Source organism: Lingula anatina, chromosome 7 (genome assembly GCF_051362555.1).
Source record: "Lingula anatina isolate TDL-2025a chromosome 7, LinAna3.0, whole genome shotgun sequence".
Taxonomy (NCBI): domain Eukaryota; kingdom Metazoa; phylum Brachiopoda; class Lingulata; order Lingulida; family Lingulidae; genus Lingula; species Lingula anatina.
In genome coordinates, this window is record NC_141773.1 from 22880728 (window position 1) to 22907384 (window position 26657).

General features: G+C 40.0%; 5 protein-coding genes and 3 non-coding genes across 8 annotated transcripts; 6 read left to right on the forward strand and 2 right to left on the reverse strand.

Annotated features, from left to right (window-relative positions):
• Positions 1 to 439: 439 nt before the first annotated feature.
• Positions 440 to 6454, forward strand: LOC106158039 (carboxylesterase 1C). Its single transcript, XM_013533878.2, has 5 exons — positions 440 to 948; positions 2813 to 2951; positions 3219 to 3387; positions 3669 to 4550; positions 4719 to 6454. The coding sequence occupies exons 1-5, from the start codon at positions 652 to 654 to the stop codon at positions 4990 to 4992; spliced, it is 1761 nt and encodes a 586-aa protein (XP_013389332.2). The 5' UTR covers positions 440 to 651; the 3' UTR covers positions 4993 to 6454.
• A 134-nt stretch (positions 6455 to 6588) lies between these two features.
• LOC106158058 (neuronal pentraxin receptor) lies at positions 6589 to 8563 on the forward strand. The gene is made up of 3 exons (XM_013533902.2): positions 6589 to 6784; positions 7445 to 7828; positions 8232 to 8563. Exons 1-3 carry the CDS (start codon positions 6730 to 6732, stop codon positions 8465 to 8467), a joined length of 675 nt encoding a protein of 224 aa, XP_013389356.2. The 5' UTR covers positions 6589 to 6729; the 3' UTR covers positions 8468 to 8563.
• An 841-nt stretch (positions 8564 to 9404) lies between these two features.
• Trnam-cau (transfer RNA methionine (anticodon CAU)) lies at positions 9405 to 9494 on the forward strand. Its single transcript is given in 2 exon segments — positions 9405 to 9441; positions 9459 to 9494. It is a non-coding gene; the product is annotated as a tRNA-Met (tRNA).
• Positions 9495 to 10379: 885 nt separating this feature from the next.
• Positions 10380 to 18546, forward strand: LOC106158050 (carboxylesterase 1C). The gene is made up of 5 exons (XM_013533891.3): positions 10380 to 10805; positions 15214 to 15352; positions 15902 to 16070; positions 16365 to 17246; positions 17743 to 18546. The coding sequence occupies exons 1-5, from the start codon at positions 10485 to 10487 to the stop codon at positions 18017 to 18019; spliced, it is 1788 nt and encodes a 595-aa protein (XP_013389345.2). The 5' UTR covers positions 10380 to 10484; the 3' UTR covers positions 18020 to 18546.
• A 214-nt stretch (positions 18547 to 18760) lies between these two features.
• Trnak-uuu (transfer RNA lysine (anticodon UUU)) lies at positions 18761 to 18847 on the forward strand. Its single transcript is given in 2 exon segments — positions 18761 to 18797; positions 18812 to 18847. It is a non-coding gene; the product is annotated as a tRNA-Lys (tRNA).
• Positions 18848 to 19678: 831 nt separating this feature from the next.
• LOC106158067 (neuronal pentraxin-1-like) lies at positions 19679 to 22048 on the reverse strand. Its single transcript, XM_087018062.1, has 3 exons — positions 21901 to 22048; positions 20762 to 21154; positions 19679 to 20147 (listed from the first exon to the last, which is right to left on the reverse strand). Exons 1-3 carry the CDS (start codon positions 21953 to 21955, stop codon positions 19912 to 19914), a joined length of 684 nt encoding a protein of 227 aa, XP_086874188.1. The 5' UTR covers positions 21956 to 22048; the 3' UTR covers positions 19679 to 19911.
• A 795-nt stretch (positions 22049 to 22843) lies between these two features.
• Positions 22844 to 22933, forward strand: Trnam-cau (transfer RNA methionine (anticodon CAU)). The gene is given in 2 exon segments: positions 22844 to 22880; positions 22898 to 22933. It is a non-coding gene; the product is annotated as a tRNA-Met (tRNA).
• A 713-nt stretch (positions 22934 to 23646) lies between these two features.
• On the reverse strand, positions 23647 to 26657 carry LOC147760914 (uncharacterized). The gene is made up of 6 exons (XM_087018059.1): positions 26527 to 26657; positions 26042 to 26115; positions 25645 to 25890; positions 25218 to 25427; positions 24496 to 24954; positions 23647 to 24257 (listed from the first exon to the last, which is right to left on the reverse strand). Exons 2-6 carry the CDS (start codon positions 26106 to 26108, stop codon positions 24064 to 24066), a joined length of 1176 nt encoding a protein of 391 aa, XP_086874185.1. The 5' UTR covers positions 26109 to 26115; positions 26527 to 26657; the 3' UTR covers positions 23647 to 24063.

The following is a 26657-nucleotide window of genomic DNA, read 5'->3' on the forward strand; positions in this document are numbered from 1 at the left end:
GATTCCCAACTTTGGATGCAGGCGGTGATCGGGAAATATTTATATCAAACCACTCAATAAGTACAAGGTATTTTTGAGCCTTTATTTGGTGAGAATCTGGCTGTTATTACCCAGTAAGAAATTTTTTTTCACTGGGTATGTTTTATTGCACTGGTATAATACGCATAGCACGGTGGTAGCCCAGTTACATATATGTCAATGTTTATGAGAATTATATAATTTTGGGCAAAATGCGTTTTTCTTTGTGAGTCACAGTTCTACCAGCAGTGGTTCTCATTGCGTTTGTTGAGCAATTTTCACCACTACGACAACCGGTGTAACGTGACAGAGAGTCCCCCATAACAGATAGTCCGCTTCCCATTCATTTGTACAGGTGAGCCTCGCCTACGATTTTGACCCACTTAGTTCGGGTTAACCCTTACCATTATAACTATATGGAAGGCGGACTTTCTGTTACACAGACCCTCAGTTTCGGTGCGTACACATTCTTCCCGCTAATAGCCGTGACTGTCGATAACGAGGCCTCTAGGAGGAGATGAGTAATCCTGTCGCCACTGAGTGGTTTACCTCCGTTTAATCCCTGTCAGGTTAACCATTCACTTCCTAGGTGTTAGAGTTGCTTTAAGGACAGGTTTATAGAAGCGTATCAACATGGCGTCAGCAATGGTTCTGACTTTCATAACTCTCCTGACATTATCTGTAATATCTGCCGTGGTGGGCCAACCTCAAGTTACCACGAAAAACGGTGTAATAGAAGGACTTGTGACGGCAGTAGAGGGGCAGTCTGTGAATCAGTTTTTAGGGATTCCTTTTGCTGAACCACCTGTAGGAGCTCTGAGGTTTCTGAAACCACAGCCGCCCTCTAACTGGACTGGAGTTAAGGAGACCACCGCTTTTGGCGCAGTGTGTATGCAGAGTACCGATGTCTTAAATCATTACGGTGATCAGGTAATAATACACACACACACACACACACACACACACACACAGAGAGAGAGAGAGAGAGAGAGAGAGAGAGAGATAGCCTGTCTGCTGTTGCATTTGAAAAGTCTTAGAACTTCTTACGAAGTTAGTCTGATCTTTTACCTTAATATTTCGGATATTTTACGTTTTAGGTCATATTTTCATCAATGGATGGGTTTATTGCGTCAGCTTCATCGATATTTTTTTTTATTGTGAATGCTAATTCCGTGTGTCAAATATGTCCCCAGCTTGCGTTTTCTTTTCGCTAGGGAGATGAGATCGCATCAGGGTTGAAAAGATCCACAATAGCTAGGAATACATTGCAAACGAGCAGTGTGTGGCATTTATAAAAATTAATTAAAATAAATATGTGCTCTTATCATTTCTATGTATGCTTTCGATATATGCTGTATATATTACAAACAGTAAGTCAAGAGGTGCCTGGCTAAGGGAAAAAGTGGTTTGTCGCCACCGTCAGGGTAAAGCCACATATCTGTACTAGACTCACATTTGTTTAAACTTAAAAAAGAAGCTTTGTTTAAAGAAAAAAATCTATATCCCTTTACGGTATGATTACAAGATCAACCATTAAGACTGATGCACTTCCAACTCCTCTCTTGCTTGGGGGGCACATACCCTTTCTCGCGTCCACGTCCATCGTAATTTATTTCCTCCAGATGCCCCCCTTCCCTTTGTAAAACATTGGTGCCACCAATAACACACGCACACACACGCAACTTGTGTATTTAACAAACCAAAGTGTAAATTTAGTCAGTGTAGGCGAGTACCACTCCCTTGACAGGTGACATTTTATCAATGTTTATATTTGTTAAGTGTATTACAATATAGACTTGATTGAAAGCTCGAGTTCAAAGGCAAACACCTGAATAAAACTGATCACAAGCCAAATTATGACTCATAGTTTAAATATACAGTGATTCACTGATATCAAACACAGGGGGCAAACTGATATGACTTCAGATCTTTAACGAGCACCCAAAATCTCTTCCGTACAGTCTCATTATGGATTGTGATTAATGGAATGTTTATTGTACATTGTGCAGTGATAAAAGCGTTTCCTTTCAACAAAGAAACATTGTCATTTAGTTTAAGAAGGTTCAGTGCTGTACGTTGCTCAAGAACAAGGGAGATAAGATAAGACGGGATAATATGAGACCTTCGTCCTCCAACCAGTGTCGTGTGGTGCGAACATTTTCTTCCCTAAGGTGATCAGGACGTTGTTCGCCTCTCTGAGTCGTCACTTTAAGGGAAGAAAATGTTTCATTTAAGATTGAGATATGTCGCTCTATATCAAGAAATATTAAAACACACAAGATTTATTTGATTTTATTAATGGGAATTGAGTCGCGTGGGTTATGACTGTGCAGAACGGTTGTGAAATAGTGCACTTTTTTCAAAAGCCAACTTTGCTGTTATTGATTTTGTATTAAGTTATATATATTTTACCAGCATGTCAGGTGACATATTTGAAAAGGTGTTGACAGTAAACCATAAAAGGGTCTTCTACTATATATAATATTATTATTGCCCTTATGTATAATATTATTTTGTGTTGCCATTGCTGTTCTAGGAATGGTAATATCATAGAGTTTAAACGATGAATCGAGATTCTGATAAGGCAGTGGATCCTGTATTGATAGAATTATACGGGAAATTGCAAGGAAACCACGACGTCACCCATACGCGTGCTCTAGCGCGGACTTACCTGTTCATGTATATCTGATCGAGGGGAAATGTTAATTATGAAGATGGTGATTCTTTTCTCTTAAAATTTGAAATATTTAAACCTTTTAAACGTGTCATGGGTAATTTCTATTTTCATATCAAGCTTTCTGAAGACTGTCTTACCCTAAATGTGTTCGTCCCCGGGGCTGTAAGCAACACTAACAGGAAGGCGGTAATGGTCTGGATATATGGCGGGGGATACACCACCGGAGGAACTAATATTTACTTCTTTAATGAATTTGGTACGTCATATTATGAGATATTTTGATTATGTTAACTTTTAACTTAAAGAAAATACCGTGAAGCTTGAAAGGTACGTTAAGCTAAATACATTTAAGCGATTTCTGACAGTAACAGAACACCGACTAAGATTAAAACAATTACCATTACCAACGATTACCTAAGAATAAGACTAATATAACACTTAACTTAGTATGAGTTTCAAACTGCATGTGTAACAGAGGCGTTGAATTATATTGAAAATTCTGAAATGTTTTCTACGTCACTAGTGGTACGAAATGACGTCATCGTGGTATCAGTCAACTACCGCGTGGGTCCATTTGGGTTCTTGACCACTGGTGACGCCAACGCTCCTGGTAACGCTGGACTCTGGGATCAAATAGAGGGACTCAAATGGGCGCAAGATAACATAAAAAATTTTGGCGGAGACCCTAATAAGTAAGTGTTTTACCACTGTCACATGAACCAATTTAAATCAATGGAAACAGTCACAAAATGGATAAATTCTTCAATAACGAGTAAAACAGTGGGCAAGTCTCCCAAAAGAAAGAGTTAAATGATAACAAGTAAAACGTATTTAGTTGTCTAGTACACATCAATGCTGTGTATCTTTATGCGCATCGTGAGTTCGTTTTTATTAGTAACATTTTAAGAGGTTGATCGAAATTGTATGACCAAATTGTGTCGACTTATTGTGTGTATCCAAATGACTATTCCAGTGTGACTATTTTCGGAGAATCGGCAGGTGGCGGTAGTGTTTCACAACTGGCTATGACGGTGGCCTCCAGGGGTCTTTTCCATCGTTTTATATCCATGAGTGGCACCGCACTAACCGATGGGACGTGGGTAAAAGACGGTCCTGACGTCGCTACCAAGGTTGGACAGAATCTTGGATGTAACGCCGCAGCATCGCTGGTGGACTGTCTCCGTGCAGCCAACGCAACCGCCTTGCTTAGAGCGTCAGACCAATCATTGTTTCCAGGACGGTATTCAGCCCTTTTTGCCCCTGTTGTCGACGGCGACATGTTTCCTCGTAGTGTGGAGGAAATGCTGAGGGATCCCAACTCAACTGCGTTGAGACATTTTCTGTCCCTGGATTACATGGGTGGATTCACGGACTCTGATGGCGGGGTTAACCTCCTTTTCCCACCTACCAACATCACCCTTGGAGTATCGCCCGCTTATATGAGAGATACTTTCCTCCCTCAGTTTGCTGCCCGGACTTCCGCCTACCACAAAGATGAAATAGCACAGAAACTGAGAGAAATTTATTACAATGCGAGTGCCAGCATGGTAGAGACCGGACGCCTAATGGTTAAACTGTATACTGATATATATTTTTCTGTACCAACAGTTGCCTTCCTTAGGAATCATTATATGTCGTCAGGTGGCTCCACCTATCTTTACTACTTCACCAAGGAGCCGTCATTCCCTCATCTCCTGCCCGTACCAGCCTGGTTTAAGGGTGTTAACCACGGGGACGAGGTCGTCTTCATGTTAGGGCCTGATGACACTGCTCTATTCAACGGCACCTTCACGGAATTAGAGAAGAACGTTTCCAGAGCTTTTATGACCTACTTTGCAAACTTTGCAAAAACTGGGTAAGTCTGAATACGTAAAGTTTGAGGATGTACATGGTTAGTTGTGTAAAGAACTGCGGAATATAGACATGGAGAATATGACTTTAGTTTATTTTCCGTTAATTTCCAAACGCGTAAAGTGCACCTTTACGTTTAGTTTTAAAATATCTGTACTTTGCAACTTTCCAGAAACCCCAACACTCCTGATACTGTACCAAGCCTATGGCCGGAATATACGTATACGAGGGAAGAGTATCTAGACATCGGTGACGTCATCGTCAATAAAACTGACGTCATACCACAGCGTATGACCCTGTGGTTAGACACCATCCCTAAGATACTGGCCAGGTCCACCACTTCCGCTCCGTCCACGACGCCGGTGGCTAGTGAGGGGGTACAAATCCAGTTCAGCGCCATGCTTGCTATCCTTGTTATGTTAAACGTCTTGAAGTTGTTTTGTTGAGGTCGAGACTTTTCCTGTTTTATCATTCCCGAGATTCTGTAACCATGTTTAAAGAACATCGTTAAAGAAAAGATGTCCTGACCAAAAAGAATGTCACCTCTGTATCTGAACATGGAATATTTTCCTCAAATAGGGACTAGGAATCTGTTTAGTGATACATGTATTATTGTAAACCTTTTCGTGTAAAATAGTTGATTGTTTTCATGAAAATGAAAAGACTGTTTAATCTCAGCATTTTAGTAATTACCAACTGAATGGAAGACACCTCTCAGATTAAGCATCCTTAAAGCGAGAAAGATTTCTCTTTTAGATATGAACACATTGATGAGTCGGGTTCAGTTTACAACTTTTGTAACTGGATGGATTTAAACATATACTTTTAAGTATATTAAAATATATCTTCATCACTACTTAGGGGTCGGTCGTGGCGTCTGATAAAAGCAATCTACTACATAACTTACTGACGTGACTCAAATGTCCCCTTCTTGTGGAATGAAACAACGTGGATATGTACCCTTGAAAAAAAGTAGGGACTACTGGTGCGTCCATCTACTACTAAACCTATATCCTTCCTGGAGAATGGGCAAAGACACAACTTACCAGCGATGCACAACCTAGCGGAGAGAAGTAAAACAGACGCTGTTAAAAAGTACATGGTTCTTGACGCACGGAGCTCCACATGCATTTCACTAAACAGACGAAATGCTGTTGGTATATGTATGCGTAATTTGTTAGTTATATACAATGTAGTGCTTAATGTCTGTCCTGTTTATTGGAACATCACGTTACATAATAACCAGCTACACGGATGTAATATCTGACTAAAGGACCTGAAGATTTATAGCAAATTCGACATTTACCGCAAACAGCCCCAGCACATATTGAAGCCGTACACACGACCGCGTCTGATGATGGTTAAAAGCAATTAAGCGATGGTTTTCAATTTCTGTTATCCCTTGAATCTCAGCTGTCGCACTAACTTCTAGATTCCGTGCAATTTCAAACCCACTCCTGACAAGCAACGGACGACGAGGTTCGTCCATAGGTGTCAAAATGTGATTATTTATGGTTGCATAACTTTATGGTATTTAATATGCTTAAAAGAATTATTTTTCATCAGAGAGATTCACCAAGGAGTGGTCCACGTACTTAACACATTTTAAACCTGAACGCGTCTCCTCTTCAAACTTTATCAACGCGGTTTTCTTCTTTTATGCAGATTTACAACGCAACTGAAGCCACAAATATGATTTACGTTATGCAGTTAAAGCCTTTGTTGCTTTGCCAGCCCCAAAATGTGTATACACATTGGCGAAGGTTGACAGGACCTGGTTTACAAATTTGAACCTCGACATTATTGCAAATATTTTGCTTGCCATCAGACCATGTGGTCCTTCGTAGATGGTCATACTTTTGTATTAAACTCTTAAGAGATTATTACAAAATAAATAAATAAATAAAAATAATAATAATTATTATTATTATTACAATTATAAAAAACATGAACTAACTATATCTGATATATCTGATACGTACTTAAAATAAGCTCTAGGCTCTAAGTTCCTGTAGTCAGTTATCACATCCGTGCAGCTGGTTATCATCTAATACAAGAAACGTGATGTTCTAATAAACAGGACAGACAATAAGCACTATATAAGTAGTAATGTACGCGTGAGTGTACTAACAGTCTTTCGTCTGTTTAGCGAAACTCATCTGGAGCTCTGTGCGCCAAGAAGCATGCGCTTTCTAACAGCGTCCGTTTTACTTCTCTCCGCTGGGTTGTACATTTCTGGTAAGTTGTTCTCTTTGCCCATGCTTCAGGAAGGATATAGGTTTTGTAGATAGACCCTATTTTTTTAAAGGTCACATATCCATGGTATGTCATTTCACAAAGAAGTGAACATTTGGGTCACGTCGGTAAGTAACCGATTTTGCATAATATTTGCATACTTTTCACTTGTTTCATTATTTTTGTAGTTTTATATTGCAGTATCCTGTAAAATAGATATATATCAACAATTATAAAAAGCGATTCAGAGAAGTTTATTATTTAAAGTTTTAAGTTGATGTTTAAATATTATACAAAATGCGTCACTGCGTGACTAAAATATTCCCCTTTAGTGGAATGATCCGCATAGTGATGATTTAGGCACATGACATCTGTTAAACCAAAGAGTTTTCAGCCAACTAAGCTGCGTTTCTTTTTCGGTCTTTTAGCAGTGCTACTTTAGCAGATTGTCATTTTTTGGGAAACGATCATTTACTTTCATTGGTGACAAAGGCCATTAAATATAACTATTTTTGTCGACTATGACGGTGTGGATTAGAAGCTTGTAAAACTATCTTAAGTCAAACTTTTAAAAACACAAAGCTGCAGTTATTTGTTGAAACGCCCCCAAAGATGGAAGCCCTGTGCCATATTTCAAGCCAAATGTCCCCTAATTATTTCCAGATAAAACTACAATCCTTCGCTTGCCATCGCCACAGACCACAAAGAGCTACGTGAAGCTGCAGGCAGCCACTCCTGCGATGACCGCCTTGACAGCTTGCCTGAGGGCTAAGACCGCGTTCACTGGAAATGACGCTTCATTTCTCCTGTCTTACGCCGCGACTTCTACGGACAACGCTTTCCTCCTTGGGTACAAGAGAAGTGGAAAGATCGTGCTCCATGTATTTAACGCAGAAAAAGATACGTCCGTGTCTACAGTCTATGATGGGGCCTGGCACCACTGGTGCTTCTCTTGGAACAGTCGTGGTGGGAAGTGGACGGTTTACAAAGATGGCATGCCTGCAGCGGCGGGAACTGGCTTCCAGACGGACAAAACCATACCACCAAGTAAGAAAATACGTGTCATTTAGTAATGAGTCAATTTTGTGATAATTAAATCGTTGACATCTGAGAAAGGTAACCTAGGCCCCTACAATGTATTATATAGGGCGAGTATGGGCGAGTTATGGAATTGAGACGCTTGCGCTTGGTCGCGATGCGCGATGCGTTCGAGTTACGGGGCCCAGGTTACCCTGGATATGTTTTTATGCAAACGGTACTCAAAGTAACTGTTGTTGCATGTTCCGCACCTATTTTGAACTCATTTTTGATATGCCACACATTTACTTCTGTAGTAGCGCTGGTACCTTCCTTTGTATTGTTTATTCATATAATTTTATACTAGAATTATCAGAAAATGAAATAAAATAAAACAAAACGAATATATGTTATTTGTTAAACTTATTTTAAGATGGAGTTTGGATTGTTGGACAAGATCAAGATGCGGTAGGCGGCGGATTTGACACTACACAAGCCTATGTTGGTGACATCACGAGCATCAACGTTTGGAACACCGACAATATTGACGTTGCAGCAGTTGCGAACTGTGGCGATAATTTTGGAGGAAACGTCATCTCTTGGTATGACGTCAGCAAAGAAATTCACGAAGTGTCTACATACAGAGAAGATCTTTGCAAATTGAAATAAGAGATACAAAGGAAAAATTAAATTTCGTTTGTCAAGTTTCTGCTTTTCTTCTCTTTCATAAAGGTATAATAAAATGTGCTTTATCTTAACAAAATATTTCTTTTTGAATTTCAAATCCTTTAGTTTTTATGTATGATAAAATGCCAATCAATTGAAAAAGTGTGAATCCAAAAAGGGAAGGAATAAGTACAGATGCATTTAGAAGCCATTACAGATTACATGATATACTAAATCCTATTATGTTCTTAATTATCTACTACATTCCAGGACGTTCTACAAAAATTCTAGATTTAATTGAAAGTTACTTTGGTTCTCACAACACCTAGCTGCTAGCCTTGGGCTCCTAATTAGGTGATCGAGTCATCGTACAGTTGGCTGTGGGATGCTTACCAATCAGTCACTTTCCTTGGCTTTTGTCGTCTGGTAGATCGAGGTCTGTGTGGTCCATATACTCATCACCGGGCGCTTGCGCTGTTGTATTACAATGTGTTAACAATTAGTAATCATTCTTGAAGACCAACTTGTGTCGGAACAGTGTTGTACCGTACTACACTGGGTTGGCTGTTCTCATTCTCGAAGACCCCCGCGTGTCTGAGCTGTGTATGCTGCTCGACGGCTTCTCAATCTTACTCCCACAGAGGATGGAGATGTAGTATTTGGCCAAATCTCTGACCAGGGCCTCCTCTTTCCCCTTGATTGTGAATGTTTCATCTGAAGGGCGTGAGTTCAAGCCTCGCCAGGGGCAGAACATTTTGGTCGCGCCCATGCTTTACTTATTACTACCTTTTTATTAACCCATACCCTACGTCAACAAACAGAAGCAATCGTTGTTTAAGAAAAAAAAGCAATGATACAGTATATGAAATAACTAGAAAGATGCGTTTTTTCCCTGCGCCTTTCCGAGACCGATAAACTAGGATACAAAGCGTATTATAAGGCCTCGGTAGCGTAGTAGGCAGCGCGTCAGTCTCATAATCAATGAAGTAGAGTAATCTGAAGGTCGTGAGTTCGATCCTCACCCGGGGCATGAATCATTTTGCGTTACGCTCCTATATGTCTTTTATACTGTAGAAGGATCGGCCCCGTAATTATTATATGGAAACTTGGACTCGCCTTTGATTTTGATATTTCAGTAGGAATTAACAGTCTGGCACAACAAAACGGTGAATAATTTTACCAATGTAGCTATACAGACATCGTTACTTGTAAATCCGTTTATATCGATTTGCAATTTGATAAGATATCACATACCCTGTAACTAAGCAACAGTGCCACATAGGGGTCCAATATAACGTGCGAAAGGCCTGATTATTAAAGCGTAACGTAAACCTGCTTGCGACCATTTACTCAGCCTTACAAGACAGATGAATGTTATTTGGAATAAATAAAAGGTCTAAGTTCACTAAAAATTCCATATAAAAACTACTGTAGCGAAATCTTGTCAAGTGTACAAATATTTTAAAGGGTAGTATTCCGTGACCTAATACACACGGTGATTTAGCATAAAGTAGTGAAGATTTCGAACTTAACATGATGTTATCAGGAAATATTTATAACAAAACACTACATAAATTCAATGTATCTGTGAGTCATATAATTTGATAAGAATCTGACGGTTTTCAGCAAGTGTTGGAAAGGATTTCACTGCTTATGTTTAGAGAATGTTTCATAATACATCATATAATGTATTATAATCATATAATGTCACTCTGCTGGGTTACTTAGTTAAAGCTTATTAAAACTGTACAATTTTGGACAAAATGACATTTTTCTTTGGGAGATTTTCAAAGTCACATTTCTTCCAGCAGTGCGTCTTATTGCGTTAGTTGAGCAATTTTCTCCAGCACGACATCGGGCGCGGCGCGTGCACATTCTTGTTGCTACATAACCGTGACTGACTGTCGATAACGAGGCTTCTAGAAGGAGATGAATAATCCTGTCGCCACTGCGCGGTTAAATAATCTCTGGCAGGGTAAACATTCACTTCCTAGGTGTTAGAGTTGTTGGGCTGGCAGGTATGAGGAAGCGTAACAGCATGGCGTCAATATCGGTTCTGACTTTCAAAACTCTCCTGGCATTATCTGTCATATATGCCTTGGCGGCCCAACCTCAACCTCAAGTTACCACGAAAAACGGTGTAATACAAGGAATTGGGACGACAGTAGAGGGACAGTCTGTGAATCAGTTTTTAGGTATTCCTTTTGCTAAACCACCTGTAGGAGCACTGAGGTTTCTGAAACCACAGCCGCCCTCCAACTGGACTGAAGTTAAGGAGACCACCGCTTTTGGTGCAACGTGTATGCAGAGTACCACTGACCCTAGTCCTTACGGCGACCAGGTAGTAAGAGAGAGAGAGACAGAGCTAGCATGTCAGCTGTCGCATGTTAATAGTTTTAGAACTTCCTTAAAATGTTAGTATGATATTTTACTTTAAGATTTCGGATGTTTTACCTTTCTGGTCATATACCTACATCAGTGGATAGGTTTATAGCGTCAACTACATTGACGTTTTCATTTCACTCTTGTCAAAACACTTGTCAGTTAAAAAAGACTTGAGTCACCATTTCAACGATCATAGTCCATTGTGTGTAGGCCTTAAACAATGACTGCAAAGTCCCTCCAGGAAAGGAAATAAAGGGAAAATTTTGTCAGCGTAGAAGGGTACAGCTCTCTTGAAGCAGGGGCAGATTGAGGCCTTCTTCTGGGTCTTCCGGAAGACGGTCAGATTTTCAAGTTTACGTTGACGGTAACTATTTTTTCTGTTGGAAGACGGTCAAAAATGGAGGACTGATCAACAAAGAAAATTTGGAAGATTGTCAGAAAATATCTCTGGACTGCTCCACATTATATCAATGTTATTATCGGTAATTATGCACGTATTACTATTACATTGATTGATTGAAAGCTCGTGTTTTAGGGAATTAAGCTCCTGAATAACACTGACCAGCGGTAAGCCACATTATCAGCCTAAATATGCAGTGATTAGAAACCATATCTCTGTTATGAGGGGGCAAAAAGGGACCATTCCCAGACCATATCGTACTAAGTGTGGATCGATCTATCTCAGAGGGGATTTTCGCTTAATTTCTATCAGCTTAGTGGCTTAAATGGCTGCCAAGCCTACTAAAGCCGCTAGTAGATAATTAACTATCATGTAGCAACTTAAGTAGGCGTGACAGACATCTAAGCCGCTGAAGCTGAAAGCAATTTAATGAAAAACCCCTTGGAGACGGATCGATCCTGTTAGATCGATCTAGTCATGGGAACCCAGTCATAGATACGATTTCAGGTCTTTGAATGAAAATTTAACATATACATGTCAATATCTCCTGTTCAGTGCCAGGCCTTATATAAACGGATTAGACGTCCATATCAAAAGATCTGTGGTTGGTGTCAGAGTAAGTGTCTTTGAGACCATTCCCACTGATATTTGGATCGATCTATCTCCCTGGGGAGTCTCACTAAATTGCTGTCAACTTGGCCGCTTAAATGTCTGTCACGCCTAGTAAAGGTGTAAGGGGGTAATTATCTTTACACCCATCTGATTCGGTAGGCGTCACAGACATTTAAGCTTCTTGAGCTGATAGCAATTTATCGTGAACCCCCAGGGAGTTAGGTCGATCCAGATTGATCGATCTAAGTATGGGAACCCAGCCTTTATGTCATTATGCGATAATGGAATGTTTATTCTTAATTCTGCTGTGTCATTTCAATATAGTTTGATTAAGTGAAATATTTGCAGTGCTGAACGCTGCTCATGAACAATATAGGTTAGATAAGACGCGACCTCGTCCCGCAAGCAAAACTGGGAAGAGGTCACGTGGTTAGGCAATGTGACGTGGTGCAAGCGTCTCATATCAGGGCGTTGTTCTCCTCTCTTCGTTTAGCAACTTTACTTCTACTAATAATCGACACTGCACTTTTATAACATTTTTTGTCCCCACTGTTGAAAGGAATGGTACTATCAAAGAATTTAGACAGTGCACCTGAATCCCGATATTGATTAATTCTTACATAACATCCATGTCGGTGTGACAGGAATGGTAGTCCTAGGATTGGAAATCCTGGGTCACGAAACTGAAGGCCCACGAAACTGGACAGAAAGTCCGCCATATAGTTATAATGGTTAGGGTTAGTTGGGGTTAGAATATGGGACGAATGTCACCTGTAAAAAATAATGGGAAGCGGACTGCGGTTCCCAGCGGACTTCATTCCTGTCACACCGCACGTTATAATAATATGGTGAAGTGACCTTATAACACATTACGCAACATCGTCAATAACGAGATTAAGGCACATTTAAAGTGACCGCGCTGACGCCGATAGCGCACACACTGATCTTAAAGACATATAAAACATGTTAGAATTTATAGAACGGCGGATCAGGTGACCCTCTCCTAGGAATTTCTCACAAGGATGCGGGCTGCTTATCTTCATTTTTGAAGATAAGCATTTCACTCTTTTGAAAACCATTGAAAAGCTTTATTTGTAGTTTCAATTTTCTGTTGCCTTTATAAAAATGTAAAAAGAATAATAATAATAAACACTGTTTTCTTAGATGATTAAGGTCATGTCATAAATATATTTTTTTTCATAAAAAACACTTGAATTATTTGAGGTCTTCACAGTGCACCAGTTAGAAACCTTCACTACACGTGCATAGATGCTGCCTCAAAGTAATTAAAATATTTTTAAAATGTTTCCAAAGCTAGGTGTGTATTGACTGAACTTATCAACTTATGCAACGTGTAAATCTCCAGCTGATAAAATCGCCAGCGTCTCACTCGGGAGAACATCACTCAACCCTTAATCCAAAATCTTGTGGTAATATATGAATAAGACCTATATTTGCATTGTTATGCAAATTTAAACATTTATTACAGCACTTGATCGTGTGTCTATTTTTGTAAAATAAGGTAAAGATAGGCTGAGGGGTACTCTTACGCGTCTTAATCAGGGCTGCTGCGAAAAAAACGGTTTAAGGTTATGCCTCAAATGCGGACAAGTTGACCTTAGCAAGTGAAACACGAGAAGTATGAAACATCTTCTTTGGTCCTAGTTCATTTTTGTGAGGAGGTTTGGTTTGTTTCCCATAGAGCAGGGAGTGACTTATCCTCTACCAGTGCCAAAGATAAGATGTCACTAGATATTCACAGATACACGTCGTCTCTGTGCACTTTACTGCACTGTGACGGGTGATAATTTGTATATGATTTACGTTATCCCCACCCTGAGCTTCAGAGATAACTTGACACTAACCTCTTCACAATAGCGTATCTTCATCGTGTCAAGTTACCTCTGACGAAAATAGTTTGACCTAGTTTATATAAGCCAATCGAATCCATGTTTCAAAATTTTTCACCAAAGTTTGGTGAAAACGCTGATTGGTTGACCGTCAATCGGTAATCATCGGCTGATTCCGCAAGCTCCATACTAACAACAAAGTTATTGTCGAGTGCGGAGACATCCGAGTAGTGCCGAGTGCATAACCGTGCACAAAGAAAGCATGGCGTCTTCTACGAGTGACTACGTAAAATAATGTGTTAAGTTATCTCTTGATTCTTTGCAAAATATGAGTATATCGGAATTGAAACCAGAGCAGTTTGAGGCCCTGCATCATTATCTACTGAGGGATGATGTATTTTGCGTGCTGCCCACAGGTTACGGCAAGTCCCTGATATTGAGCCTTATCTCTGATTGGTCCGGATTTGAACAAAGCGCGCTTTGACTCGTTCACGTTCATTGGCTAGATCGTTCAATGAGTCATTGAGTGCCGGCTTTAAATTTGATTGGCGGGCGGCGGGGGCAATCGAATGTGGTCAGAGGTAACTTGACACGATGAAGATGGGCTATTGTGAAGAGGTTAGTGTCAAGTTATCTCTGAAGCTCAGGGTGACTTGTCACGATGAAGATGGGCTATTGTGAAGAGGTTAGTGTCAAGTTATCTCTGAAGCTCAGGGTGGTTATCCCTAACCTGAACTTAGGTTGAACTTAGGTAGAGAGTAGAAATAAGACCCCATTCCCACAGATTTTAGATCGGTCTATCCCTGTGGGGAGTCTCACTAGATTACTGTCAGCTTAGCCGGCTGTCCCGCCTACTAAAAGCTGTAAGGGGGTAATTAACTGTCGTGCGCGCTCGGCTGAGTGCAATTTAGCGTGAACCCCCAGGGAGTTAGGTCGATCCGGATGGACTCTAATTTGAGACTTAAATCCAAAGTGATGTTATTTTAGCCGATGAATCCTGGTCTGTTTTTGCTAGTCTTTCTTCCGGATGGTGTCCAAAATATAAGTTTGAAAACTGGATGATCTAAAGTTAACGCGATGATACGTCATTTGTTAAACCTACCCGGAGTTTTTAAATCAGATACTTTTTTGTCCAAATATGATAAAGACATTTACTTATACATAAGCACATAAACTAATTCACGCGGTGTATTTGTTTGTAGCATGTTAGCCACCTTTGATTAAATTTGCGCGTTCCTGGACAATACGTCTACTGCAAAATATGTCTGATTTAATTAAGGCAGTGGATCCTTTGGAATCTTGATAGAATTACCGGTATACAGGAAAATGGCACGAAATCACAGCGTTTGTGAGCTTAAATGCCTGATTGAGGGATAGTGTTAATACAGATGATGATGACTCTCTTTTTCGTTAAAAAGTTTAATTAATTAGCCATTTTAAACGTGTCATGAATAGACAGCGCCGTTAACTATTCATTCATTAATTCCTTTCTTTAACTCCAGCTGTCTGAAGACTGTCTCACCCTGAATGTGTTCGTCCCCGGGGCTGTAAGCAACACTAACAGGAAGGCGGTAATGGTCTGGATATATGGCGGGGGATACACCACCGGAGGAACCAGTCTTTACATCTTTAATGAATTTGGTACGTCACACTATGAGATGCTTTGATAACGTCACTCTTATTTATAACTTACGGAATGCTGTGCACCTTTTATGAAAGAATGATGCGATTTTTTTCAGTCAGCAGCTTATATTGATATAGTTTTTACATCCGATATGTCGATGTTGATTTCTGTTGTCTCAACAGAAATTATGGTGTCATCCTCCCTGACCTCTTCCTCCCTTTCCTAAGACAATAGGTAGGGAGGGGGGCAAGTACATCTCCTGAATAGAGGCTATTCACCTGGATAGCCTCAGTCCCTGAAGAAGGTGTCCTGCTAGACATCGAAATATTGGAGGTAAAAACTATATCAATATTAGCTGTTGACTGAAGAAAAAAATCACATCATTCTTATAACATAACACAGCTGATAAAATTCTTCTCTGACCTTTTATGTAAGCGACTCTTGTCAGTTGACAGGAAACAGAATTAAACTTATATAACACTTAAATTAGTACTACTTTCAGACTGCACGTGTAACAGAGACATTTATTTGTATTAAACATTCCAAAATATTACTCATGTCATTAGCGGCCCAGAATGACGTCATCATGGTATCAATCAACTACCGCGTGGGTCCATTTGGATTCTTGACCACTGGGGACGCCAACGCTCCTGGTAACGCTGGACTCTGGGATCAAATAGAAGGACTTAAATGGGTGCAAGACAACATAAGAAATTTTGGCGGAGACCCTAATAAGTAAGTGCTTAACTCACTTTCTTAATCATTGTCAAAAAGTTGAGCTAATGTAAATCAATGGGAATAGTCACATAGTGGATACGTTCTTCGAAACAGTTGGAAACTGTCCCAAATAAAAAGAATAAAGAATAACACAGCAAACTGTAGTCAATGGGCCGTCTAGTACATTGCAATGTTGTGTATCTTTATGTGAAATAAGTGTCAGTTTTTATAAGTAACATTATAAAAAAAGCGATTGAAATTTTATGACCGAATTGTGTCGACTTATTGCGTGTATCCAAATGACTATTCCAGTGTGACAATTTTCGGAGAATCGGCAGGTGGCGGTAGTGTTTCACAACTGGCAATGACGGTAGCCTCCAAGGGTCTTTTCTATCGTTTTATATCCATGAGTGGCACCGCTCTAAGCGTTTGGGCCTGGGTGAGAGACGGACCTCAGGTCGCTACCAAGGTTGGACAGAATCTTGGATGTAACGCTGCAGCATCGCTGGTGGACTGTCTCCGTGCAGCCAACGCAACCGCTCTGCTTAGAGCGTCAGACCAGTCATTATTCCCAGGGCGTTTGGCAACTCTTTTTGGCCCCGTTGTCGACGGCGACATGTTTCCGCGTAGTGTGGAGGAAATGCTGAGGGATCCCAACTCAACTGCGTTGAGACATTTTCTGTCCCTGGACTACATGGGTGGATTCACGGACTCTGATGGTGGAGTTAACCTCCCTTACATCCCTATCAACATCACTCTAGGTGTTCCGCCCTCTTACATGAAGAATACTTTAATTCCTCAGTTTGCCGCCGGGACTTCCGCCTACCACAAAGATGAAATAGCACAGAAACTAAGAGAAGTTTATTACAATGCTAGTGTCAGCATGGAAGAGACTGGACGCCTAATGGTCAACCTGTATACTGATACCATGTTTTCTGTGCCAACAGTTGGATTCCTCAGAAATCATCTTTTGGCCTCAGGTGGCTCCACCTATCTTTACTACTTCACCAAGGAGCCGTCATTCCCGCATCTCCTGCCCGTACCAGCCTGGTTTAAGGGGGTTAACCACGGGGACGAGCTTGCCTTCATGTTAGGACCTGCTAGTGCTTCTCTATTGAACGTCACCTTCACCGAATTTGAAAAGAACGTTTCCAGAGCTTTTATGACGTATTTTGCAAACTTTGCAAAAACTGGGTAAGTCTGAATACGTAAACTTTGAAGACGTATCTAGATATGTGTAGAGATCTAATTCTGTCAGTATTACTGCTGTTCATCTTTCAACGCTTCTTCTTGGAAGGACCTTTGGAAATCAGCAAAAAAATGTACAATACTTTATATTGGATTTAGCCACCAAAATTAATTTTCTTTGGGGGAAAATAATTTTTCCTGCTCGCGAAGCATTGTTCAACAGGCCCGTACCCGTGGATTCGATGTTTTATTCCATTTTAATTGAAGGATTTATTGTTAAACGACTGGTAAATTATTTAGAACGCGATGTCTTCGTGTTCATTCAGAAGAAACAGGCGACGTCAGGTACTTTTGTTTGTGGTGTTTACGCATCTAAAGGTCTGAATTGGGAATGATTAGTAGCTTTGCAGGATATTTAGACATAGAAATGTGATTTTTGTGAATTTTCAAGCGCGTACAGTGCACCTTTACCTTACGCTTTGCAATATTTGTAACTTTCCAGAAACCCCAACACTCCTGATACTGTACCAAGCCTATGGCCACAATATACGTATGCGAGAGAAGAGTATTTAGACATCGGTGACGTCATCGTCAATAAAACTGACGTCATACCACGGCGTATTGACCTCTGGTTAGACACCATCCCTGCGATACTGGCCAAGTCCACCACTTCAGCTCCGTCCACTACTCCGTTGACTAGTGAGGGGGTACCAGTCCAGTTCAGCGCCATGCTTGCTATCTTTGTTATGTTTAATCATGTCTTGAAGTTGTTTTGTTGATGCGCCACTTTTTTATCATTACCGTTACTCCATTACCTTGTTTTAATAACAACGTTAAAGAAAATATCTACTGAACAAAGAGAGAGAGAGAGATCCGTCTATTTAAAAATGGAATGTTTTCCTCAAACTCGCCAAAATCGCGGCGTTAATAAATGTTTAGATTGGACTTTTTCAGTGATACTGCTTTCTTGTATTATCATAAATTGTACCTGAAACATTTGTACGTAATTATAACTAAAATCAGACTTTTCAATCAAGCATCATCTACGAGGCTGTCTTGAGAGAACCCGGAACACGGATGTAACTAAATGATTCTTCAAGTATTGGCAAAATTAACCAAACTGATTATTTCAAAACGTACTAGGAAATTTTAATTTTAGAGGTTTGATTATAGATAAATGATTATAGATGCTTGTGAACTCTTATTTACTAATTTATTGTATCGGTGACGAAAATAAATGCTCAATCAAAGAGTTTTCTGTATATGCTAGCTGAATAAAAGGCATCTTTCAGATTTAGCAACGCAACACAGACGTCCCTTTGTATATAGAATCAGGGGCCTTGATTGTTCTTTGATTCTTTAAGATGAAGGTTAATCGGATTTAAGACAAAGAGAATCTTATTTATAAAAAACGATATTTGTTTTACCTTAGTCCCCTTTCAAGTCACGTAGCACCAGAGTAAATGTATATATATTTTGTGAATTTCGGAAAATTGTCCTTCAAAACACCCAGTAACAGTGCCCGGATAGCTCAGTCGGTAGAGCATCAGACTTTTAAGTATATTCAAGGTATCTGAGGGTCCAGGGTTCAAGTCCCTGTTCGGGCGTGAAGCTTTTGTGACGATTGATAAATAGTGTACATGTAGTGTAGTGTATCATGAAAAGATTTTTTTCGAATTACTTATTTTCCATGGTCACTAGTAAAATCCCAAATATCATTTAGTAAATTTGCTCATTGGCATTGTGTTTCTACTCGTGAGTTCTCGAAACGACCCCCCCCCCATCCCCACCACATCCAGTACTGCGGTCGTTGCGTTAAGAGGTCATCATACTGGTGCAGGAGGGTGCCTTTATATCTGCCTGTGTCACTTTGATCTGAGACAAATGAAAATGGCCGATGGCATGTCGAAATTTTTCACGGGATTGACAATTTTGTACTGAATTTGTAACAAATGGTAATATCTACTATCCACCCATCTAAATCTCAGAGGGCCTCTTTGGCTTCGGCCTATTGAACAGCTCCGCCAGAGATATAGCTTTGAAAAAGACCCCGATCTCAAAGAAATGCCAGCGTCCCAGACAGTTGACTAGCCATGTGGGACTCAAACAGTCGGACCAGCCCAGGGAGATGCCACTTGTAGAGTGCAGTCATCCCAGTGACGTCCAAAAAACCCGACCCCGGCTACCGTCAGGTGATGAGTGTGGACCACGCAAACTAAGAAGACCTACGACATGATTGAGGCCACGGAAAGTGACTGATTATCAATGCAAATAGTTAACTGTATACTGGAGCTCGATCACATACATACAAGGTACGATAGGACCTCAATGATAGCAACAAACTCTTGTAATAAACAAAATAGCTTTCACGTATGGAAGTTCATTCTGGAATACGGTAGATATAGACCAATAGATTTCAGTAGATCATACAGTAGTATGACATCCAGAAGTAGACCGTACTCTTCAATTTTATTTTCTCTTTTTGGGGGATTTACACTGTTTTATAAATATAATTATTTGCTGGACACTTTATCATAACACAGGATTTAATATGAAAATTAAACAAGAAAATGTTTTGTTAAGATAAGGCACACTGATGCTATATATTAGACCTTTTTAAAAGAGAAGCAAAATTTTGAAAACCATTATTTGAATTTCTCTATTGTATCTCTTATTTCAATTTGCAAAGATCTTCTCTGTACGTAGACACTTCGTGAATTTCTTTGCTGACGTCATACCACGAGATGACGTTTCCTCCAAAATTATCGCCACAGTCTGCCACTGATGCCACGTTAACATTGTCGGTGTTCCAAACATTGATGCTAGTGATGTCACCAACATAGGCTTGTGTGACTTGAAATCCGCCGCCTATCGTGTCTTGATCTTGTCCAACTATCCAAACTCCATCTTGAAATAAATTGATAAAATATATTCTTCATGTTTTATATTATTACTTGCGAACAAAAATTTGCAAGTGTTTAGCTTTGCTCCCTTTTGAATTTGTGGTAAATCTCTGTCCAGGCAAAGGATTTTCAATTTAATTTTTCGTAGATAAATGAAAGACCCAGAATGAACTGATTTGATTTTCTTAAGGATTGTGTCTATTGTTTATAAATAAAAAAATCCTGAAGTTTTGTAATCATTAAGGCCTGTGATAGAGACCACGCAAATGCCTCTAAGACAATGACCGAATGTTCACAGGCGTGTCAAAATAGTTGTTTTCGTGTATATGCTGAAAACGATGTTGCAATATCCATTGTAAAGCACTAGCGACCATTAAGCAACAGCAAGGTCATCTAATTTTGTGTGTTTAAGGATAAAACCTTTTGAATACACACGAAGCCAGGCACTTTTAAAGCATCACATCAAAATTAATTACTATCCAAATTGGTACGGAATGTAAGAACAAACACTTTCAGCTCTAACTGTATAGATATAAACCCAAGTTACCCTTTCTATGGTTGTCATTGATTTATTTACCCAAAAATTAAATAATTAATAAATGAAAAGTATTTTCTTACTTGCTGGTATGGTTTTGCCCGACTGGTAACCAGTTCCGGCCGCTGCAGGCATGCCATCTTTGTAAACCGTCCACTTCCCACCGCGACTGTTCCAAGAGAAGCACCAGTGGTGCCAGGCCCCATCATAGATTACTCTCGATACGGATGTTACTCTATATAAGTCAAAAAAAAAGGAGGAGATGGCTCCATTTTTCGTGTACCCAAAGACGAAAGCGTTGGCGCAAGATCCAGCGGCGTAAGACAGGAGAAATGTACTAATATTATCGTTTCCAGTGAAGGCGGTCTTAGCCCTCAGGCAAGCTGTCAAGGCAGTCATCGCAGGAGTGGCCGCCTGCAGTTTCACGTAGCTCTTTGTGGTCTGTGGCGATGGCCAGCGAAGGATTGTAGATTTACCTGGAAATAATGAAGGGACTTCCGATGCTTTGACAGCTGAATTCGATAAACGACTGATCTACAGTTGTCTCCACTTTTGTCGTGGATCATTTCAATTTTCATGACAATATCTTAGTTATATTTAGTTACAGAGTTACGCTGTAAAACTGCCTCTAAGCTATTTACGAATAAAGCAGCGAAATCGACGGTAAACGCTTAGTAACCCTTTGCGGGGTAGTGAATAAAGCAACAGAAGGGGGGGGGGGTCTCGTGCTAAAGTGTGCTCGAGGACATGGACTTCATAAAATTTTTCCCTTAAAGTTTGACATGTTTACATTAATCTTAATTCACACACACACACACACATACACACACACGCACACACACACGTGTGTGTGTATGTCATACATGTATATTAATAAATGTGGAAAAGTGAATTAATGACAGCATTCAAATTATTTCCATGTACGTTGCACTGTCACGTGTTGGCGTTAAATAGAGATTGTAAATCTGCTCTCCCACTTCTGACACCCGCAATTATACATGTATATACAAGGAAGTACTGTTATTGTAATATTCTAAGAAATATTTTTATAAACGCTATTAAAACCCATGCATTTTCCTACAATATGTGTACTTTACCCTTCGAAACCACCTGTAATTTACCTGTTCATTTCCAGAACTAATTCAGAGCCCTAAGTCCTTTGGACAGTATACTTTTCTAGCATTTATATACTTAAAGATTGGAGATTCAAGTATTAACTTACCGCCATTGGACAGACCAGTGGTGATAAGTAAAACAGACGCTGTTAAAAGGTGCATGCTTCTTGGTTGACAGAGCTCCGCCTAAGTTTCTCTAAACAGACGAAGGACTACTGGTATATCCGAGTGTAAATTGTCACTTATATCTGTTATTCTGCCCTGTTGCTTGGAATAACATTTGTCTGGGAATACAAACAGACAGAAGAATGGATGTATCGTCTGATAGGAGGAACCTGAGCTGATAACAACGGAATCCTATACCTCACATCCTGTTTAAAGAACAACACAAAGCCATTTTAACTATTTTTAGCAAGATCTATTAAGGTACCGAAGATGAGACGATTGCACTTCACATATACGTATTACCAACTCACAGTGACGTTCATGTACGATGTATGGGTAAAGTAAGAAATTGGGAATAAAAAATTACACACAGAGGGTGTGCACATTTACCATGCCTCAACTTTATCTTAAAGGTGTTTCCCGGGAATTTAATCCAAATATACTGTTTGAAATGTTTACATGGTCTCTCTCTCTCTCTCTCTCTCTCTCTCTCCTGGTTTAATTGTATAGCATGCTGTTTTATGTTTTATGATTTCCAATCATAGTCTTATCTGAACTAGTCGCACATTGGAACACGATCGTAGACTTACTTTTAGTAACGCCTGCATTTCACAATACAAAATGCTGTTTCGTAGCTCAACTCCATACAATTAATGGCAGCATGATTGTTTTGCTATCAGTTGTTTTTTAATTGTTTGCTGCTTTTATATTTATTAACTTTGCATCATGCTTCGAGTATAATGCAAAATAGATTTCATTTTGGACAAAGATCAGTCATACGTGACATATATTGGCCGAACAACAAAATAGTTTACTTCCCTCAACATCTTTTTCAAAGAAGCATTTTCTGAGGCCGTCAAAATGGGAATAGTACTTTCTTCTATCGCCTCGGTAGCGTAGTAGGCAGCGCGTCAGTCTCATAAATAATTCACCAGAGTCATCTGAAGGTCGTGAGTTCGATCCTCACCCGGGGCAGACCTTTTATATTTGCCACGATTTTGTAACATAAAATAAGCTTAGACAATCAGAATATGATTTTGGTTTTGAGTATAAACTTCATTATTTCTTCGAATTAGCTTACTGCCGTCTGTCCATTGGTAGATAGGTGAAAGACCAATACATACATATTAAAGGTACATACAAACCGAGCATCTGTGGAGCATGGATTCCCAGTAACACATATAAACCACTTCTACTAGTTTCTTATACGACTCAAATAAATTTGACATGCCAAGGGATAAACTGAATAGATCACTCTATCAGCCATAAAAGAGCTTTAGACTGATCCTTTCTTTAAATTTTTGGTCGGAAATTTAACCTACTTTCGTGACCTACTTTTCTGCCCCATTGACATACAGCACAAAATGCTAGCAGAAAAATCTGTTCAAACATCATTTTTGGGTAAAATTAAACAATGCCTTTTGGTAATTCTCTTAGTTATACTACTTGAAACTATATGCTGGCATTTGGTTGGTTTTTGTGGCAAAAATTGACTTTGTATGCATCTTTAACGGTAAACAGTGTAACAGCATATTTGTTTAAGTGTTAAGTGATTAATACATGTAGTATCGCATCAACTGGCAAGCATTTTTTCGTTGAACTTGTACCTTGTTGCGAGATGTATTTTCTACCGCCATGCACAGAGGCAATCAACCTTATGAATAGCAAAATACTAACTAAAAACGCCATTATAACATGATCACGGTTGTTTTATTTCACAAAATGCAAAACAATGATAAGACAATGTGTAATAAACAATGTACAGATAGGTATAATGTTAAAGGTGCAATGAAGTTAAAGTGCAGGTAATCATACAATGTTTGCCACCGTGTGTAAGAAGAAGAGCGCGTAGGGGGCAAAAGACGGGGAGCTAATATTGGTGCATTTGGGAAACTAAGTGCATTTGGGAAACTAAGAGTTCTTTTAAGCTCTCAATTATATAATCTTGAGCTAATATGGTGCATAATACATATCAATCTGTTTTGGCATGCCACTGACCTAACTATCACAGAGGTCCTTGGTTGTCAAAGTCTTGTTTTAAACCACTTTGACCAGCCTTTCTCCATCTAGAAGTAGTCTGGTCTAAAGCAGGCTTAGATGTGGATTTAGTCGGTTCTGGCCATTTTGATGTTCCTGTCGCCGGAGAAGAGTCTGGAGATCATGGCCTCATTGAGAGCCCAGTCGTAGATCTGGACCTCATCCAGGAAGCCGACCAGGTTGGTGTTGCGGAAACCGCCATTGGCCTCACAGTCCAAGTCTCTGCCCATGTACAGTGGAGCAAGTGTAGCTGGGATAGAACCTGCGGAAGAGGTAATTTGAGCTTGTTTTACTCTCATTAAGTAGGCTTGAACGTTACTTACAATTTGATAATAAATATCGCAGTGATGTATGTGCTTGGATGTAATACAAAAGTCAATTGGCAAGACAATGACCAATGTGTTAACTAAAAAGTAACTAAAACATGTAGGCTTTATATTTGTCTTTTATAACCGAATCAATTCAAATTGAAACAATTTTTCTTATGCATTTTTACTCACCAACAGCGATCTCATCCACAGACAGATGTCCGTTGACGTACAGTTTCAGTCTGAGACCATCGTAGACCAGGGCAACGTGGTTCCAGCCGTTTCCACCGTAGGAGCCAAGATCAACAGTCACGAGGGTGCCATTGTTGTCGATCAGGACACGGCCGCCAATATGGCCGCGGTCAGAGTACATGGTGATGGTTGGCTCGATGGCGCAGTTGCCGTTGCTGAGAAGACCCTCACGCTCGTTCTTAGCATGGGCGGCGTTGTCGTACCAGAAAGAGATGGTGAGAGCAGAGCCCCATGGGTAGTTGTTGAAACGTGGGACCTCGCAGTGGACGGTGCCGTTGAAGTGAGCAGCATATCCGACCTTTCCTGGGGCAAGTTCTACACCAGCGCAGTCAGTCCAGAAGTTGTCGACCTTGGTGTCGGTATCCTCATCGAATGGCCACAGGGCGATAGCCTGGAGATCTGTTAGAAATTATCAAGGTGAGGCATGGTAACTTTTTTCGTGAAGTTTAAAGAACTGTTATTTTAAAGTATAATACGTGAAAAAAACAAGTACTAGTACATTGGGAAAAGAAACGTTCTGTACTTGCTTTGTCAACATAATTGTTTGAGGCAGAAAAACAAATACCAAAACATACTGAAATTGAGATTTTGCACTCAAATCTGATGCAGGTTGCGACTTTGCATTCTAAAGAAATTTTCAGTTTTGATATCAATTTACATACCTGGAACCATGCACATGCATCTGTGAACGTTGAACTCCCACTGTCCACAGCTGACACGCTCGATTCTGGTGTCGTCACCAAGGGTCTGGGATCTGTAGAAAGTGTTGACATCACCCCACACGGCCAAGTAGGTCCATCCGTCAGGGCCATCACATTTGCCGTCAAACTGGGGAAGGGTGGTGTAACCGATGGTGGTGGTTGGTGGTGGAGCTTAACAAGAAGAAAAGGTAAGTTAGTGAGTCTGTATTAATTTTAGTGTTTTAAAAAAGACATGCTTTTTCTTGCAATCTGCATTTCAGCACTCTGCTCAACACAATTTATACGATAGAACTTTAACATAAAAAAGTTATAATTTTGCGACGCACTCAAGCCAGCTCTGCTGCTCCTTTGAAAGGTATTCTAAAATCTGAAGTGTCTGTTAACTTACTTCTTGGTGGGCACTGTGGGTATGGGACCTTGCTGCCTGGGCAGGTGGCGACCTCACAGGGGACACAAGTCACGATGCTGCCGTCGAAGAGGGTACCTTCGGCACATTCCTTCAAGTGAACCTTAACGTTCAGGTTCTCGTCCAAGTCGCACTGGAGGTAAGTTCTGCAGTCTTCTGGGTTCTCGTAGTAACCGACGCCATTTCTCTCTTCAATGCACTTCTTGCAGAAGTCATTGAATTTGGGAGCTGAAAATAGAACATTGGGAAATATAATATTGGTTTTATTCACAAGGAAATCAAGTAAATCACTTAATTATTTTAAATTATCACATTCTATTTTGTTTTATTTAGTAAAAAATTTAGTTGATATCGGCAAGAAAAAAATTAAAGTACTCACCCAAATGATGCTCGTCGTAGACAGCGAAGGCACTGCTGATAAGGGCAAGGAGGACAAGGCGCAACATGGTGAAGCTGGAAATAAATAAGTTACGCTCATTTATATTTGCTTGCTTAATTTCGACGCGTATATTTCCTTCATTGAAGAGTTTCTCGATTCATGGTGGATCCGCTCAACAACCGATAAAAATTGAAGTTATTAGTCAAATTCTTTCAGGCAATTACATGTAGTTCCGTTTAATACTGCCGAAGTTAAAGTAAGTTACTACCTTTACCCCGCGGACTTGATACATTTGATCACTTTGCAAAGGTATTCGATGCTGTATTTATTAAAGACAGCATTGAGAGAAACGAAGAAAGATACAGATAATGTCGTATTTCATTCCGTATTAGCAAAACAATCCTAAACCTTTCTGAGTAAGAAGTGAGACAACACGGTATCGCCCTACTTCAGATGTTAGACACCTGTACATCTCGGTCACTTACCTTGTGGTGTAGGTGATCTCTCTAAGCTGTGAGCAGGGAAGATACTGGACCTCTGAGACGTGGGGGTTTATATACCGAGAGAGAAACAAATGCTCTCTTCACTATCCCATGTCTGAATAAAGTCACAGTGC

Coding starts and splice junctions, on each gene's coding strand:
- LOC147760914 (XM_087018059.1), bottom strand. CDS start 26,108: ATGTTGCGCCTTGTCCTCCTTGCCCTTATCAGCAGTGCCTTCGCTGTC. Junction 25,891..26,041: donor CTACGACGAGCATCATTTGG/GTGAGTACTTTA, acceptor TTCTATTTTCAG/CTCCCAAATTCAATGACTTC. Junction 25,428..25,644: donor CCCACAGTGCCCACCAAGAA/GTAAGTTAACAG, acceptor CTTCTTGTTAAG/CTCCACCACCAACCACCACC.
- LOC106158050 (XM_013533891.3), top strand. CDS start 10,485: ATGAGGAAGCGTAACAGCATGGCGTCAATATCGGTTCTGACTTTCAAA. Junction 10,806..15,213: donor CTAGTCCTTACGGCGACCAG/GTAGTAAGAGAG, acceptor CTTTAACTCCAG/CTGTCTGAAGACTGTCTCAC. Junction 15,353..15,901: donor TTACATCTTTAATGAATTTG/GTACGTCACACT, acceptor TCATGTCATTAG/CGGCCCAGAATGACGTCATC.
- LOC106158039 (XM_013533878.2), top strand. CDS start 652: ATGGCGTCAGCAATGGTTCTGACTTTCATAACTCTCCTGACATTATCT. Junction 949..2,812: donor TAAATCATTACGGTGATCAG/GTAATAATACAC, acceptor TTTCATATCAAG/CTTTCTGAAGACTGTCTTAC. Junction 2,952..3,218: donor TTACTTCTTTAATGAATTTG/GTACGTCATATT, acceptor CTACGTCACTAG/TGGTACGAAATGACGTCATC.
- LOC106158067 (XM_087018062.1), bottom strand. CDS start 21,955: ATGCACCTTTTAACAGCGTCTGTTTTACTTATCACCACTGGTCTGTCC. Junction 21,155..21,900: donor CACTGGTCTGTCCAATGGCG/GTAAGTTAATAC, acceptor CATTATTTCCAG/GTAAATCTACAATCCTTCGC. Junction 20,148..20,761: donor GGGCAAAACCATACCAGCAA/GTAAGAAAATAC, acceptor ATTTATTTCAAG/ATGGAGTTTGGATAGTTGGA.
- LOC106158058 (XM_013533902.2), top strand. CDS start 6,730: ATGCGCTTTCTAACAGCGTCCGTTTTACTTCTCTCCGCTGGGTTGTAC. Junction 6,785..7,444: donor CGCTGGGTTGTACATTTCTG/GTAAGTTGTTCT, acceptor AATTATTTCCAG/ATAAAACTACAATCCTTCGC. Junction 7,829..8,231: donor GGACAAAACCATACCACCAA/GTAAGAAAATAC, acceptor ACTTATTTTAAG/ATGGAGTTTGGATTGTTGGA.